The sequence below is a fragment of the Apteryx rowi genome, unplaced genomic scaffold (assembly GCF_003343035.1).
Source record: "Apteryx rowi isolate R43461 unplaced genomic scaffold, aptRow1 scaffold_132, whole genome shotgun sequence".
Taxonomy (NCBI): Eukaryota; Metazoa; Chordata; class Aves; order Apterygiformes; family Apterygidae; genus Apteryx; species Apteryx rowi.
In genome coordinates this window covers 1,227,876-1,243,337 of record NW_020447553.1, presented here as the reverse complement: position 1 = coordinate 1,243,337, position 15,462 = coordinate 1,227,876, and the positions used below count along the sequence as shown (strand labels likewise).

At 67.1% G+C, this 15,462-nt stretch overlaps 1 protein-coding gene across 3 annotated transcripts; it reads left to right on the top strand.

Annotated features, from left to right (window-relative positions):
* Positions 1-11,504: 11,504 nt before the first annotated feature.
* On the top strand, positions 11,505-15,260 carry PACSIN1 (protein kinase C and casein kinase substrate in neurons 1). Of its 3 annotated transcripts, none has more exons than XM_026056686.1 (9): positions 11,505-11,567; positions 11,946-12,102; positions 12,283-12,518; positions 12,726-12,881; positions 13,319-13,494; positions 13,900-14,020; positions 14,136-14,253; positions 14,520-14,801; positions 15,151-15,260. In XM_026056686.1, exons 1-9 carry the CDS (start codon positions 11,505-11,507, stop codon positions 15,258-15,260), a joined length of 1,419 nt encoding a protein of 472 aa, XP_025912471.1. The 3 variants fall into 3 exon arrangements, with proteins under 3 accessions (XP_025912471.1, XP_025912472.1, XP_025912470.1); XM_026056687.1 differs by having other exon boundaries at positions 14,136-14,260; positions 14,608-14,801; XM_026056685.1 differs by having other exon boundaries at positions 14,136-14,260; positions 14,509-14,801.
* Positions 15,261-15,462: the final 202 nt, after the last annotated feature.

Sequence of the window (15,462 nt, the reverse complement as noted above, 5' to 3'; positions counted from 1 at the left end):
GCTGTGCCGCCGGACCCCTGCATCCCTATCGCTTTCGGCTGGCAGGGAGCCGGTCAGACCCGAGGAGCAGCAGAAAGCAGCGGGGCGCAGCGCTCGCACTGCTCCCGGGGCTGCTTTGAAAGGCGCCCGCAGAGCTCCCCACGGCATCGGCACGTTCACGCTGGGGTTCGGGCTCTGCACGTCCGCTGGGCGCCGCGCGGCTTTGGCAACTGGCAAACGCTTGGGACGGGCTGACCCAAAACCTGGGCAGTGCCGGACCGGGCGGTTCCTGCACCCTGCAGCACCCTGCTCCGAGGAGCACAATTTCGCTGGACACCGGCACGTGTTGGAGAGAAACCGGCTTTGTGCACCTCCAGGCTCGGGGCTCTTCTGCCATTAGGAGGAGCCGGGTGAGCCTGGCTCCCCTTACGGAGGAAAACCTTCAGGTTTTTCCTTAAAGCAGGTCTGGTGAGACACGGTGCTTTCGGAGCCGACCCGGGCACTGAGCCTCCGTGCACCTGCGCTCGCCGCTCGCCGCTCACCCCCCCCAGGGCGACCTGCTGCCTTCATCCCCGCTGCTGCCAGCGCTGCCCTTTGGGCCGGGCAAGGCCGCCCGCGCCTCGGCCAGGCGTCAGCGGGACACTCTCCCGGCACCCGGGGCTCCGCCGCGTCCTCCCCTCCCGCACCGGGGCTGCTCCTGCCTCATCCGGAGATTGAAATGTCCCGGGAGAGCCAGGGCCGGGCTCCCGCTGGTGGCAGCGGGGAGAAGGCTGCTGCCCCCTGCAACCTCCCCCAGCCGGACCCCGAGAGGCTTTGCAGCGCGGGGACCCCCCCGAATCGGCCCCGGGGGAGAGCAGGGGGAGGCGAGCGGGGAAGGAGGCTGCAAATAAGAGCTTGCAAGGGAAATAAAGAGAGCGAGGAAATGAAGGAGCGAGGAGCTGGGGGGCTGCAGGCAGGGGGACCCCGCAGCCGCCTCTCCGCGGCCGGGCCGAGCCGGGCTCCAGGCTTATTCCTTGCCGCTCCTGCAGTAATGTTGTCACCTTGTGCCGCGAAGGAGTCATTACGGCGAGCCGGGGCGGCGATTGGCTGGCTAAAAATGCCTCTCTAATCTCCGTGCTGATCTTTACCCCCCTCCTCCCCATCTGCTGTGACCTTCCTTCCAATGTGCAGCGCCAGCCGGAGCGAGACGGAGCCGGCCGGGCTTCCCTGCCAGCTCGCCGGGCGCCCGGGCCGCCCCGGCGGCCGCATCTCGCCCCGCCGCCACCTGCCCGCCGCCCCCGCAGCCTCTGCGCCAAGGTACCGGCCCGCGGTCCCCGGGCGCCCGGGGGGGTCGGGGCAGGTGCCAGCGCCGGCGGCTGCTCCGGCGCCGCGGCATCGCGGGCGGCGAGGGCTTCCCGCGGGTGCCGCAGGGAGCGGGTGTCCCCGGGGGGCAGAGCGGGACGCCGGGGCGGCCTCCTCCCGGAGCGCGGCTTTTCCCCCCCCCTCTCTCCGCGCTGGTGATGATTTGCTGAGAAATGAAGTAGGTTTTTGCGGACCGTCTCCCTGCCCCTCGCTCGGAGCAAATTCCAAACTTCTTATGCAGACAGGGCGCTGGCTTTCCGGCTCAAGCTCAGCCCCAAATTTGGGGGGGGACCAGCCCTGTTTCCAGCCTAATGGCATCTCTGCCAGGGGAGATCCCTCCGGAGGGGGCTCGGGAAGCCGGGAGGAGGAGGTTTGGGGGAGCTGCGCCGTCCCTCCCGGCCGCTTGCTGGAAAGGGCCAAGCAAGCGCTTTGCTAAACGGATTAGAGCTGCTGCTTCCCGCTGCCGCCTCCGCTCTCCGCTCCCCTCGGCCTCCGGGGCTGCACGTGCCGGGGGCTTGGAGCGGCTGGAGGGATCCAGCAGCCGGGGTGCCGCGGTGCAGCGCCCGAGGATGCGGACGGTCGCCCTGCTGCGGGGCACAAGCCCCCGGTCAGGCCGCGGGAGCAGCAAGACCCCAATAGCCGCGAAACCCAGCGCCGCCGAAACGCCGCTCGCCTCCCGCCTCCCGGGCTCCCGCTTTCCGCTGCCCCTTTGCGGGAGCCCGGAGCAGGTCGTTTCCGTCCTTCCTCCAAGCGGCCAGAGAGCTGCTCCCGCGAGCCGCAGGTGGAAGGGCTCCGAACGACCGAGGGGACGCGCAGAATGGACCCGTCGGGAGCGCGATGTCCCCCCGCCAAAACGGGACCCCTCCTGCAAGCGGGGAGACCGTCTCCTCCGCCGGGGCGAGCAGGGAGGAGCGACTCGGGGGGAAGGTTAACGCCGCGGTGGGGAAGGTATCGGCCGCCGACTCCGCCGGATCGGCCGCTGCCGCTGCGGAGCGGAGCCACCAGCCCTTTCCATCCCCTCCGGCAGCACCTGACGGAGCTGCCGGGATGGATTTAGTGGCAACAGGATTGCGGGGAGCAAGCTCGGGCAGCCGGCAGGCGTCGATTCGTGACGCAGGCATGAGCGGGGCGACACAGGGCAACGCGTTTCGGCAACAGGTGCCACGTTTCCCACAGCGGGACCGCGAGCCGAGTTTGCCGAGCTGCCTTTTCCGGCGAAGCCGCGGCCCCCTCGGCGCTGCCGGGAGCCCTCGCGGCGGGCGGGAGGAAACGGCACCGCGAGCGCTGCCCCGCGCGAAGACTTTGTCCCCTGCCGGGCGGCCGGGCCTCCCACCCGCCGTTCGTGCAACACCCAGGAGCGAACGCGCAGCCCCGCCGAGCTGCTTTCCCAGGAAAAACAGAGCCTTTATGTCCCGGCCCCTGGCCCTTCCCCGGAAGGGGCTCCGAGGATGCCCCCGGGGCCGGTTATTAGCGGACAAAAAGGGGATTGTTTGGGTGGGAGCGGGGTTTCTGCAGCACCTGCCCGGCGCCGGGCCCTCCACAATGGCTCGCTTTCTGCAGAACGGCTGCAGAGGGGCCAATTATCCCCCGCTGCTAATTAGCCATGCAAAATAGCCCCGCGTTTGCATCCTCGCGGCAGGCGGGGAAGGCGCCCGGGTCTGCGGTGCCGCAGTCCCCTCGCCCGTGAGGACACCGCGGTCGAGTATTTGCCGCTGCTCTCCCAAGAGCCTGCCGAGCCCCGGGGCGGCAGCCCCGCAGTGCCCGCGGTGAGCGACCGCTGAGACCTGCCAACTCGTGCCATGCCACGACCGCAGAGCTCTCCAAGGGCACCGCTGCCCAGTTAGTCCCCCCCCCAGGTTCTTGCTGGGTAGTCTAACGGCCTGAAACAGCAGCAGGCAAAAATCACCCGACATTGTGCAGGGATTTTAGTCCAGGCCCTTGCCGGGTTCGGAGAGCACTCGGATCACTCGTGCCGCTTGGTTCTCGTGCTGCCTTCTCGCTGCCTGGGGCCGGCTGCAGCCGGCTATGAAACATTTCAGGTCGGTTCTCCCAGTCGGCCTTTCCAGCCTGACACCGGAAAACCAGCTCCTGCAAGTCCCTTGTGAATCTTGCAATGCCAAAGAGTTTCACCCGACGGAGCGAGACGGCCGCAACGCTGGGGCTGCCCTCATCCCGCGGGCGTTTCGCTGCCGTCCGGACCCGGTGGGAAGCTGCTTTTGCAGAAATCCGCGCCGGGCTGCAAAGCCGCCCCCGAGGCAAAGCGCCGCGCCGCCTCGTCCGGACCCCTCCGGGCGCCCGCAAAGCCGCCGCCGCCGCGGCCGGCGCAGAGCTGGAGGGAGGCGCCGGGGAGAGCGCCCGCAGCCGGCCGGTCCCGGCTGCCGGAGGATGCGCGGAGCCGGGGCATCGGCGTGGGTGTTGCGGCCGATCCGGAGCCAGGCCGGGGAGCCGGCGGGTGGGCGCCGAGGCCGCGGGCCCCCAGCGAGCTTCATTAGGAAGTCGAAGGCGCTCGCTAGGGGAAAGACGAGCCGGCGCCGCGCGGGACCCGGCTTACGTTCTCCGGGCAACCCGATCCGGGCGGCCGCGGCCCCGGGCAGCCGGGCGGCCTCATTAGCGCAGCCGCCGCGGAAAGCGGCTTCTGTTACTCCGCTCCAAACTCTCGTCTCCGGCTGCCTTTTAGTTTCCCTTACAGCACTCCCGAGCTGGGGGAAACGCAGGAATGGCGCTGGAAGGGGCTCGCAGAGCCCGGCGGCGAGGCAGCACCCCGGGCGGCTGCAGGACGCAGCAAGCGCGTGCCCGGCTCGCTGCCCCGGGGGACCCCGGGCTGGGGGCAGGAGGCCGGGGGTGAGGGCGCCCGTGTCCCCCCCCCGCCACCAGCATGAGCTTTGCGACCGGCGCAGGCAGCGGCTCCATCCCCGTTGCCGTGACGACGGCGGGCTGCAGGCAGGGCGCGCGCCCGGGCCCGTGCACGGCGCTGCTGCACGGCCGGCGCGCAACGCAACGCAACGCAGCGCAGCGCAGCGCAGCGCAGCACGGCCGCCCCGCCGTGCCCGGCGCCCCACAGCGGGCCCGCACCGGCACCGGCACCGGCACCCCCGCCCGCCGGGCAGCCGCCCGCCCCAGGTAAGCGCCCTCCCCTGCGCGGCTCAGAAAGCAGCACGGGACACCTGGTCCCTTGCAGGCATGGGGATGCAGGATGCCTGGATCCCTTGCAGAATGCCTGTGTCCCCTGCACAGATGGGGATGCAGGATGCGTGGTCCTTTGCACAGATGGGGTTGCAGGATGCCTGGATCCCTCGCAGGGATGAGGATGCAGGATGCCTGATCCTTTGCAGGGATGAGGATGCAGGCTGCCTGCATCCCTTGCAGGGATGGGGATGCAGGGTCCTGTGTCCTTTGCAGGGATGAGGATGCAGGATGCCTGGATCCCTTGCAGGATGCCTGTGTCCCCTGCATGGATGGGGATGGGGATGCAGGCTGCCTGGTCCTTTGCACAGATGGGGTTGCAGGATGCCTGGATCCCTTGCAGGGATGGGGATGAGGATGCAGGCTGCCTGGATCCCTTGCAGGGATGGCGATGCAGGCTGCCTGTGCCCCCTGCACGGATGGGGATGGAGGTTGCAGAGTCCCTGGCACGGCTGGGGAGGGGGCCGCAGGGCACCGCGCAAGGACTAGGCAGTACGGCACTGGTTTGCACCCTGCAGGCAGGATGCGGCCAGGGAGGGCTGAGGGGCTGTGCGACCTTCAGGCCCCCCCAGTGCTTCTGAGCAGGTGCCAGGTGCTGGGGACACCTCGTCCACGGCGTTGCCCCATGCCCAGCTTTGTGCCTCAGTTTCCCCAGCTGTAAAGGGAGGGGAGGGAGCGTTTGTGCTGTCCCGCTCGTTGCTGCCCCCCTGCCCAACTAAGCCCCTCACCCCATCACTGAAATCCCTCCTTTTGCAGTTTTAGCCCCAGCTTCACCCCTCAACCCCCCCCCACAGCCCTTCCACCCCATCCCTGTGCTTCCTACCCCCGCTTTGAGCCCCCTCCAGCTCTCTGCCCCCATCTCCTTCCCCACCAAAACCAGCTAAAATGCAGCCACCTCCCCGCAACATCCTGCTCCCGGCGGCCCCACCGCCCCCGGTCTCGCCTCCCGTCCGCACCCCCAGCCCCGGGTCCGTGCCGCCGGGAGCCCCGTGCACGTGCGTGACGCCCTGGTCCCTCCTGCCCCGACGTGGAAGCGGGGGTGACGGCACCGCCGTATCCTCCGGCACCGCCGTTTGCTAGTTCTCGCTTTACTTGCGAACTCATATGTGGAATGTACCTAAATCCGCTGCTGGGACTGCAAAACCCCCTGCTCAAGAGTCACGACATCCTCGCTCGCGGCGGAAAGCTAAGAAGAGAGACTGAGAAAAGCTGCAGAGCTCGGAGGCAAGTCGGAGCCCCACAGGCTGCGGCTCAGACCCGTCTCCCTTGCCCAGGCCTGGGCCCCTGGATGGGGGCGACGGCCCTGCTCCGGACCCCGCATCCCGCCAGCCCCTGGATGCCTAGCCGCATTCCCGGCACATCTGCCATGCCTCAGCCTGCCTGCAAGCTCCTCTGGAAAGAAACACTCGCGTTATCTGGAAATGCCATGCATATTTCCCCAAATCTTCCCGCAAGGCTTGCAAAATCCCTGGAAGGCTTCTGGCGGGTGCCCTGCACAGGACGACTCCGGGGAGAGCAGGAAGAAGATGAGCATTTCTTCATCGCACAGGGAAAGCGCTTGCTGCCGGGGCCCGGTGCCCGCGCTGCTCCCACCCGGCGCGGCGGCCGCCCGCGGGACACGCGTCGCTTCCCCCCTTAGTGGGTGCTCGGGTCGGGGAGGCCCCTGCGCCGGCCGCAGCGGGAGCGAGCCTGCACCCGGCAGGTTGCGGCACGAGGCCCGTTGCAGCAGCGCCGGACAGACCCAATTCCTCGGCTTGAGCAAAGCAATTGAGCCAAGAGCCACCAGCTTCGCCCAGCACGGGGAAAAAGGCGCCTGGAAGGGGGCTGCAACCCTTGTGCCACCCCTGGGGCCAAATCCCGCAGAGAAGCACTCGGCATCTCCCGCCTCTCATCAGGGCTTGGTTCAGTGCTGATCGCCCCGGACTGGGCTCAAATCCCGCTCGCGTCGAGGCTGGAGGGATCTTTGCCGGGCGAAACAGGATGGGTCCCTGCAACGAGTCATCTGCAGCCTGCTCCGACGGAGCGAACGGCTTGGGTTGGGCCCGGGATCACCTCCCGCCCGGGCTTTGGCTCCACATGACGACTGGGGCGAGGAAACGTGCTCGGTCCTTCCCCTGCTGGCTCAGCCTCCCTCCAGCTGCTCAGCCCCGAGCCCCCACATCCCTCCCTCTGCTCCTGCCTGCTCCGGAGCCGAGGGCCGGAGCCATCCGTCCGCGTGAATTGGACCGCCTTCGAGTGGGGTCGGCATCTGCTCGGACAGGGGGATGATTCAGCCGCACCGAAACCCCACCGCGTCGCCGGGGAATCCAGGGACCAGAGCAGTCCCCCGGAGCAGCCCCTTCCCCGATGCCGAGGGAAGCCTGGACCGGCCCCACGTAGCGGGGGAATCCCACGGGGAGCCACGTTGAAGCCAGGCTGCCGCTGAGCCCCACGTCACCGCCGAGCCCCACGCCGCCGCCGCCACTGCTCAGGCTCAGAGGGGAAGGCTGCAGGAGAGGGCCCTTCCCGCAGCTCCTGCCGGCCACCCCCTTTCCCAGCCCTGCCTGCTCCCGTCTTTCCCACCCTCCTCCCCTGCGCTCTCCCGCCAGCACCTCGGCCCTGGGGCTTGCTGCCGATTTTAGGGGAAGGTGCAGCATGCGTACGTCACCCCCAGCTCCCGCCCGGCGGGGCCGGGTCCCTCGGCTTAACGGCAGTAAAGGCTCGGGCAACCGGGGCACTTCCGAATTGCCCGAGCTCTCCGCGCTCCCCGGCGCTCTCCGCGCCCCGTCGTTTCCCTGCTTGGCAGCTGGGTTTGTGGAAGCGTTTTTGCATTGAGGGAGCTTCTCGCATTGCATTGGTTTGCACTGGTGCTCCAAGACCGGTGTTGGAGGCCGCTGCGTCCTGCGGGAAGCTGTGCAGAGCGTCAGTCCCGGGTGCCGGCTCCTCCGAAGTGCCAGCCGCGGCGGTCCGTGGTTATCCGTGCGGCAAGCGCGGGGCGGCCGCGTTGGCCCCAGCTGCCACGACCGAGCAACCTGCCGCCTAGGCTCGGCCTCTCCCGGGCTGCGGCCGGCGTCCGGCAGCCTCCCGGGGGCTTTCGCAGCCTCCCACGCCACTGCCCGTCGGTTTTGCCCAGCCACGGCCGGGCCACGTGGCCGATGCACCACGCGCTGCGGATCTAGCGGCAACGTTGCAGCAAAGGCAGCCCAAGGAAAGGCTCCGCGTCCCCAGCGAGCGCTGCGCGGCAGCGACCGCGCCGAAGGCGACCGCGGCAGCTTTCCGCCGCCGGCTGCCTCCCCTGCCCTGCGCCGGGCGCGTTCAGCCCGGCCCCAGCGCGTCCTTGCTGTGCGAGAGGGGGCAGAGGAGCCGGCAGGGAGGATTGCATCAGCCAGCGCAGCTGCTTCCCGGCTCCCTCCCGGTGCTGGGGAGAGGCAGCCCCTTCCCTGGGAGTCAGGGGCTGCGCTCGGCCCCGCAGCTCCGGGGCGGCCGGGCACCTCTCGGAAGCGGCCCCTTCCCCGGGGCAGGGACAGGGAGCCTGGCACGAGCTGCAGGCAGCTCAGCTCCCTCCTCGGAGGGCCCAGCTGCGCCGCCCCGGGGCTTTTATACCCAGCTGCGGCTCCCAGCAGGGCCCGGCTCTGCCTGCGGAGTTATTCCGGATCCCGAAGCCTGGCACGAGCAGGGCAGGGAGGCAGCAGCCGGGGTCAGGGAGGGCAGTGGGAAAGGGAGCCGGGGGGAGCCCCGGAGCAAGCCCCAGTGCTGGTACCCGTGTGCGCCCCGGCTGCTTCCCCCCGGCCATGGAAGCCAGGAGCGAGGAGCTGGTGCAAATGCCAGAGCCCCGCTGGGCAGCCCTGCGGCGCCCCGGGTTCCTCCCCCGGTGCCGGGGAAGCCTGCGGTGGCGGTTCCCAGGGGCGCGGGATGCAGGGCAAAACCGGGATGTCTCCGCCTGGGTGGGGAGAGGGGGCACTGTCGGCGAGAGCTCCTGGTTTTGGAAGGACGGACAGGCGTCCGTCTTGCCGGGCAGCGTCTGCAGAACCAGCCCTCTGCATTGCAGCAGCCTCCCGCCTGCGCAGGGCCGGCAGCCGCGTCCTCGGCGAGCAGCCGGGTGACCCATCCCGCATGCGTGCGCCCAGCCGGGGAGCCGCCGGCTCCCGCACCGGCTCGCCCCAGCAGCTCCCGCGCGGAGGGCGGAAACCCCCTGCAGTGCCCCCGGCTGCTTCGCTGCCCCCCTTCCCCGTGCACCGTGAGACGAGCTGCCACAGTGCTCAGCCCTGCGCAGGCCTGGCCAGGGAGGCTGGAGAGAGACCCGGCGGGGACCCGGCTCCCCACAGAAACGGGGGTCCGAGGGGCCGAAGCGCAGCCCCCTCCGCCGAGGTCGCCTGGGGAGCAGCGGGGCCGCGGCGAGCTGCAGCAGCGCGGCGCAGGGCCTGGCACCGCGGGCAGCGGGCATCACCGCCAGCTGCCCTGATGCGAAGCGATGGGCTGCGACGGGGCCATGCTGGGCTGACACGCACTGCGCAGGGAGCAAGGGCAGCGCCGCATCAGCAAGCATGCATGTATACGTGTGCACATGTGCATGCACGTGTGCGTGTGTGCATGCATGTGTGCACACGTGCATGCACGTGCATGTGTGCATATGCATGTGTGTGCATCTGCGCGAGGCTGGAGAGAGGCAACAAGGCAGCAGCATCAACTGTGAAATGATGCAGAGCCAAAAATAGCCCCCAGAGCCACAGCTCACACTGGAGAAGAGCGGAGAGGACGGAGCTGCCGTACCCAGACCCTGCGGCACCCGACTCCCTCGCCCGTCGGCCGCTGGGTGCTCGGGGCCGGTCCCCCCACCTGTGATGCCCAGGCTGCCGCACGCAGGTGGCCGTGCTTCCTCCCCAGCTTCCCACGGTCCCTGCGCCCACCGCGGCCACGGGGCAGGGCCGGGGCTGTGCCCCAACGTTGTCCCTCCATCCCGCTGCCCAACGCAGTCTCCGTAAGGAAGCCGAGCGCCGGCGCGCATGCACGCACGGGCGCTGCGTGTTGCTAGGGATGTGGGGACGGTGCCGGCTGTGCTTCGCCTCGCCGCGGTCCCACCTACATACATGTCTCGGAGGCTGTGCGAGGGCCAGAGTCACGCGTTTATTTTTAACCGGCCGGGGAAGGCAGCCGGGGATTGGTGGCTTTCTTGGTTATATCACTGAATCCCTGCAAGGCCCTGTTACTTCCAGCCCAGCGAGCCCCACCACGGCATGCCGGTAACCATTTCGGCACCCCGTCCTCCCGCTGCGCCCCGGCCCGCGGTCCGGCTCCCTGGCCGCAAGGACCCCACTTCTGTCCCCCTTCCTCGCTCGGCCCCGGGTGGGAGGACCAGGCTACTGTTTGAGGCCAGCTCCCAAATCCACAGCTTTCGTCATGGTTTCCAAGGGGTTTTGGCCCAAAAGAAGAAATCCAGTTTCCCTCAGCCCAATAAATACTCTGGCAGAGAAGGGAACAGCCTGGGGAGATGCATCACGTCTTCCACCTCGCAGGCTGCGCCTGGGCACAGCAGCCGCAGCCAAATCCGCCTCCTGCAGCGCTTTCGGGGCCGGAGCTGGCAGAGCCGGGGGTGATTCCCAGCCGCTTTGGCCCCATCCCACCGGGAGACGCTGTGTGGTCCCGTGGTTCCCCATGGGAGCACAACCGGAGCAGGGGGCTCACGGGATGCTCGTGGCCACTACATCCCCTCTCCGGCCACCCCACCGGCTCCCGGCCCCGTGCCAAGCCGCTTCCCTTGGCTCTGATGCAGCTGGCAGCGGAGCGGCAAAGGGTTAAGCCGCGTGGCGGGGCCACGTGACGCTCCGGGGATGCCGTTTTTCTGGAGATCAGGACGGATTAGGTTGGAATAGCAGGACGAGAATTTCTCCGGGCTGCGCTCGCCCCCGCCAGCCGCCCCCGGCCCCGTCGCGGCCTCTCGCCCCGGCCTCTCCGCGGGGATGCGCAGCGGCCGGGGCAGGACCCTCGCCGGGTAAGGGACCCCCCCCCCTCGGGAATGCTCCCGGGGGGTTTCTCCTTCCCGGGGGAGCTGCTCTGGGGTTTTTGCTTCCTCAGCCCAGCCCGGCGGCAGCGCTGCGGCACATCGGGCTTCCCTGCGGTTACGTAAGAAACCGCCGGGACCGCTGGGGCGCGGATGCCGCAGCAGGTCCGGGGTTAGGAGCTGGGCTGGAGCTGGGCTGGAAGGGCGGTCTGTGGTTTCCCAAGCCAGGCTGGGCACTATCCTGATTTCGGAGCCCCTCCGGCCGGACCCTTGGCCCCGCAGTGTAGGGCGCAGGCGGTGCCGGTGGCAGGAGGGAGGGGGGCACCGGCCGGGCTCGGGGAAGAGCCGGGTCCTTGCTCTCCCAGCAGGACCCGCAGGGCGACAGCTCCCATTTTCTAACCCGTCTGTGCCGATAACGCCACGGACCGGCTCACGTGACGGCAGCCGGATGGAGCCGCTGGCTCAGGCTGCTGCTCGCCGGGGGGCTGCTGCCAGCACCGGGTCCCGCTGTCAACCCAGCCGTGCACCCGGCACCGGGGCTGGCCCGCGCCTGGCTCCGGCGGCGGATGGGCTGACGGACAGGGCACATCCGTGCCCAGAGAGGACAGGCTGGCTCCTCGCCGCAGCGCAGGGACGTGGCTCGAAGGGCATCCCGGCTAAAGCCGCCGCTCCCGGTGCAAACCTCTCCTGCATGCGGAGATAGGGCATGTGCACGGTGCAGGGCTCCTCCTGCTCGGAGCAACGCTCAGGGCGGCGCCGCGCGCCGGCTGCACGGCCGGGGCTGGGCACGGCCGCCTGCATCCTTGCAGCCCCCGCGCATCCCGCACAGCGGCTGCGGGGAGGGCGAAGGCAGGGCAGCGGGAGGCAGCGATCGCCGGCGGCGGTGTGCCCCACGCTCAGCGTCGCGCCCCGGGGACCCGTCCCCTCCGCTGAGCCCGGCCCCTCTCCCCGCAGTGCATGAGGCTGGTGCTTCCCGGAGAGCGACCGAGCGCCCGCGCGAACGCCCAAGGCAGGACCAGGAGCCATGTCGGGTTCCTACGATGAGTCTGCAGCAGCTGCGGAGGAAATAACCGACAGCTTCTGGGAGGTGAGCGCTTGCTGCATCCCCCCCGGGGCCGAGCTCAGAGCTGGGGAGCCCCAGCAGCCCCTCTCCTCCTTGTCCCCACCGAGGCATCGCAGAGCCCTGAACCGCCGTCACTGCTGGGGCAGGCTCCGCAGAGCGCCCCAAACACAGATCCCGTGCGTGCTCGGTGCAGGATGGGTGCAGACCCCAGTCCCGGCCAGCCCGGGTGCAGGAGGGGATGCAGAGCGGGGAGGAGGGGACACAGGAGCTGGGGATGAGCCAGCCTGGAGCAAAAGCCCCTCCATCCCTGAGCCCCTCCTGATCCCCTCCAAAGCTCCCAGCCCTTCCCCAGCCCCCTGGCGCCCCAGCTGTGGTTCCCACGCTTGCCTGTCCCCATCCCAGGTGGGGAACTACAAGCGCACGGTGAAGCGGATCGACGACGGGCACAGGCTCTGCAATGACCTCATGAACTGCGTGCACGAGAGGGCCAAGATCGAGAAGTCCTATGCCCAGCAGCTCACTGACTGGTCCAAGAGGTGGAGGCAGCTCATTGAGAAAGGTATCGCAGCCTCTCCCCTTGCTGTGGGTCACCCCATGCCGGTGGTGAACCAGGAAACCTGGGTTCCACTCTTCTGCCTTGGTGTCTCCACCTGTAAAAGGGAGGTGAGGACAAGCCTACCTCACCACCTGGGGCCTGGGTTTGCATGCCCAGGCTCAGGCATCCCGTCTGTCCTTGCAGGCCCCCAGTATGGCAGCATGGAGAAGGCATGGGGTGCCATCATGACGGAGGCGGACAAGGTGAGCGAGCTGCACCAGGAGGTGAAGAACAGCCTGCTGAACGACGACTTCGAGAAGGTCAAGAACTGGCAGAAGGATGCTTACCACAAGCAGATCATGGGAGGCTTCAAGGAGGCCAAGGAGGCAGAGGACGGCTTCCGGAAAGCGCAGAAACCCTGGGCCAAGAAGCTCAAGGAGGTGAGGAGGAAATGTGAACCACAGCCCATCCTGGTCGGCAGAGGCCATCTCCCAGTCCCAGGCTCTGGGAAGCCTGGTCCAAGCTGGGCAGTGCAGGGAGACCCAAGGAGCACACCCCGGGAGCTGGGAGGGCAGGCAGAGGGATGTGGCGGGGGGCTGTGACTTCTGCTTTGACGTCCATCCTCTCTCTCTCTCTTCTCTCACTAGCTGGAGACAGCCAAGAAAGCCTACCACCTGGCCTGCAAGGAGGAGAAGCTGGCGATGACTCGGGAAGCCAACAGCAAGTCAGAGCAGTCCAACACCCCTGAGCAGCAGAAGAAACTCCAGGACAAAGTGGAAAAGTGCAAGCAAGATGTGCAAAAGGTGCGAGTCACTGCCCAGGCGGGTCCCATGCTGGGACAACTGGGAGTCACAGCAGCAGAGCAGTGGTGCAGCTCAGCTGCTGCCTCTGCTCTGAGGCTCACACAGCATCAGGCTTTAGGGTCACCCAGGCAGTGAAAACCAGTGCAAATGGCCACCACCTCTCCATGTGCCCCCTTTCATTCCCTTTTTCCCTTCCCTATGCACCATGTAACTCAGCAGCAGAAGGCTCAGGCTTTGCAGACAGTGCTGAGGGCAACATGAGCGGAGCTGAGGTTTACTCCTCTTCCTGGGGCAAGAGTTCTCTTGCAGCCAGACTGATTTAGCCCTGGAGGATCTTCGCTGAAGCTGGGCCAGAAGCTTGGCCAGACCCTCTCAGTGCCCAAAAAGGGTCTCTGAGGTGCTTGAGCTGTAACTGAGACACCCTGTTGCACCTGCAGACTCAGGAGAAGTACGAGAAGGTTTTGGACGAGCTGAACAAGTGCACCCCACAGTACATCGAGAGTATGGAGCAGGTCTTTGAGCAGTGCCAGCAGTTTGAGGAGAAGAGGCTCAACTTCCTCAAGGAAGTGCTCCTGGACATCAAGAGGCACCTGAACCTGGCAGAGAGCAGCAGGTATGTGCATCCCTCACTGGCCAGACCACTGGCTGGGGAGAAAGCGTGGTGGGTCAGCGTGGCAGCTGTCGGGAGCCAGAAGGAGCAATGCCAGGGCCAGTGAAAGGTCTGTTCCTGCTGCCTGGCAGCAAAACAAGTCCTGGAGGGTCTGGGTGCTTCCAAGCAAACTAGTCCCCTGAGATGCAAGGGAAAGGGGTCTCCTGCCACCACTGTGGCCACTAAGAAGTACCAGAGTGGTGTAGTCACGCAGGTGGGCTGTGTGGGAGCCTGGTGCCCTCCAGCGGCTCCTAGGAGGAAACACAACCTTGGCTTCTCGCCATCCCACCCCAACCCCACTGCCGGAGGACCCTGCTGGTCCCTGCAGCATCCCCGCTTGCAGCACCCCAACCCGCAACTCTCCCCCAGCTACGCCAATGTCTACCGGGAGCTGGAGCAGACCATCCGCCTCTCGGATGCGCAGGAGGATCTCCGGTGGTTCCGCAGCACCAGTGGCCCAGGGATGCCCATGAACTGGCCCCAGTTCGAGGTGAGGCTTAGCACCCCCAGGGATGGGGGCCGCCACTGCCACCGCAGGCGCTCGGAGCCCTGCAGTGGTTGCCCGTTGTCCTGGTGCTCAGGGGCTGGTTGGTTTGTGCTTCCAGGAGTGGAACCCGGACCTGACGCACACGATAACACGAAAAGAGAAGCTGAAGAAGGGCGAGGGGGTGACCCTGACCAACGCCAGCAGCGGGGCTGAGACGGGGGCGCAGGGAGGGGAGCGCGGGAGGTGAGTGCGCCAGGCTGCTCGCCGACGGGCAGGAGGGGAGGGCGGCTGGGCACCCAGCAGGATGGGGAGATGCAACCCAAGGTAGGCGTCCGCCATGGGGAAATGCGTGGTGTTTGCCCGTGCAGACACTTCAGTGCCCTCCCTCTGCGTCTTGCTGGCTGTGGGGCAGCCTGGTGGGGGCCATGCCCTTGGCCCAGGAGCCTGCTTGCTGAGGTCCTCGTTCCCCTGTAACCGTGGGAAGGCTGCAGCACCCGTCCAGATTTTCCTGGCAAATGGGGCATGCCCATTCCTCCTTCCCTCTCTGCCTGCTTTGACCGCCCTTCTCCCTCCTTCCTTCCCACCCCCAGCGTGAGCAGCCACGACCGTGGCCAGACCTACAGTGCAGAGTGGTCCGATGACGAAGGCAGCAACTCCTTCAATACCAGTGAGGCCAATGGTGGCACCAACCCCTTCGACGAGGAGTCGTCGGGGAAGGGTGTGCGGGTGCGGGCTCTGTATGACTACGACGGGCAGGAGCAGGACGAGCTCAGCTTCAAAGCAGGTATGGTCCCCCGTGGGTGCCGGGTCACTCAGTGCTGGTGACACTCTGTCCTGCCTTTTGAAGTAAAATCCCTCAAATCATTTCTGAGTTATCCCAGCCCCTCAAATGTTTAACTGGAAGAAAGGGGAAGGCACAAGCTGAGCCTGAACCACAGCAGGCTTGGAGATATGCTGGGACCCAGCATGTGGGGTCTCCTGGGGTTAGTCCTTGCATTTCTGCCCTACAATCCTGAGTGCCGGGGGTCAATCCTAGAAGCCTCCAGGAGCTGCATCCAGGGGAGAAAAGGAGGAGTTAGAAGAGGCTTCATGCACACTGCGACAAGCTTTCCCCTTTCTACCTTTTGCTTCAGGTGATGAACTAACCAAACTAGGTGAAGAAGATGAGCAAGGATGGTGCAAAGGGCGCTTGGACAACGGGCAGCTAGGTCTCTACCCAGCCAACTACGTGGAGGCTATCTAAGTCTTGTGGTGTTCTCCTCGTTGCCGTCAGCAGATAAATCCACCCTCCGTTGTCTCCATCTCTCCACCAGCCAACCAGCCATTTCGCCGTCTGGTCGTTCACTCCTCACAGTTAGAGATTCAGACATATTTTCCGACCAAGCTTTTATTTTTTTAAGAGTTGTCTCTGAAGAGTATTTTGCATAGTTGCTTTTTTCTTCTTC

Coding starts and splice junctions, on each gene's coding strand:
- PACSIN1 (XM_026056685.1), top strand. CDS start 11,505: ATGTCGGGTTCCTACGATGAGTCTGCAGCAGCTGCGGAGGAAATAACC. Junction 11,568..11,945: donor TAACCGACAGCTTCTGGGAG/GTGAGCGCTTGC, acceptor TCCCCATCCCAG/GTGGGGAACTACAAGCGCAC. Junction 14,021..14,135: donor TGAACTGGCCCCAGTTCGAG/GTGAGGCTTAGC, acceptor TTGTGCTTCCAG/GAGTGGAACCCGGACCTGAC.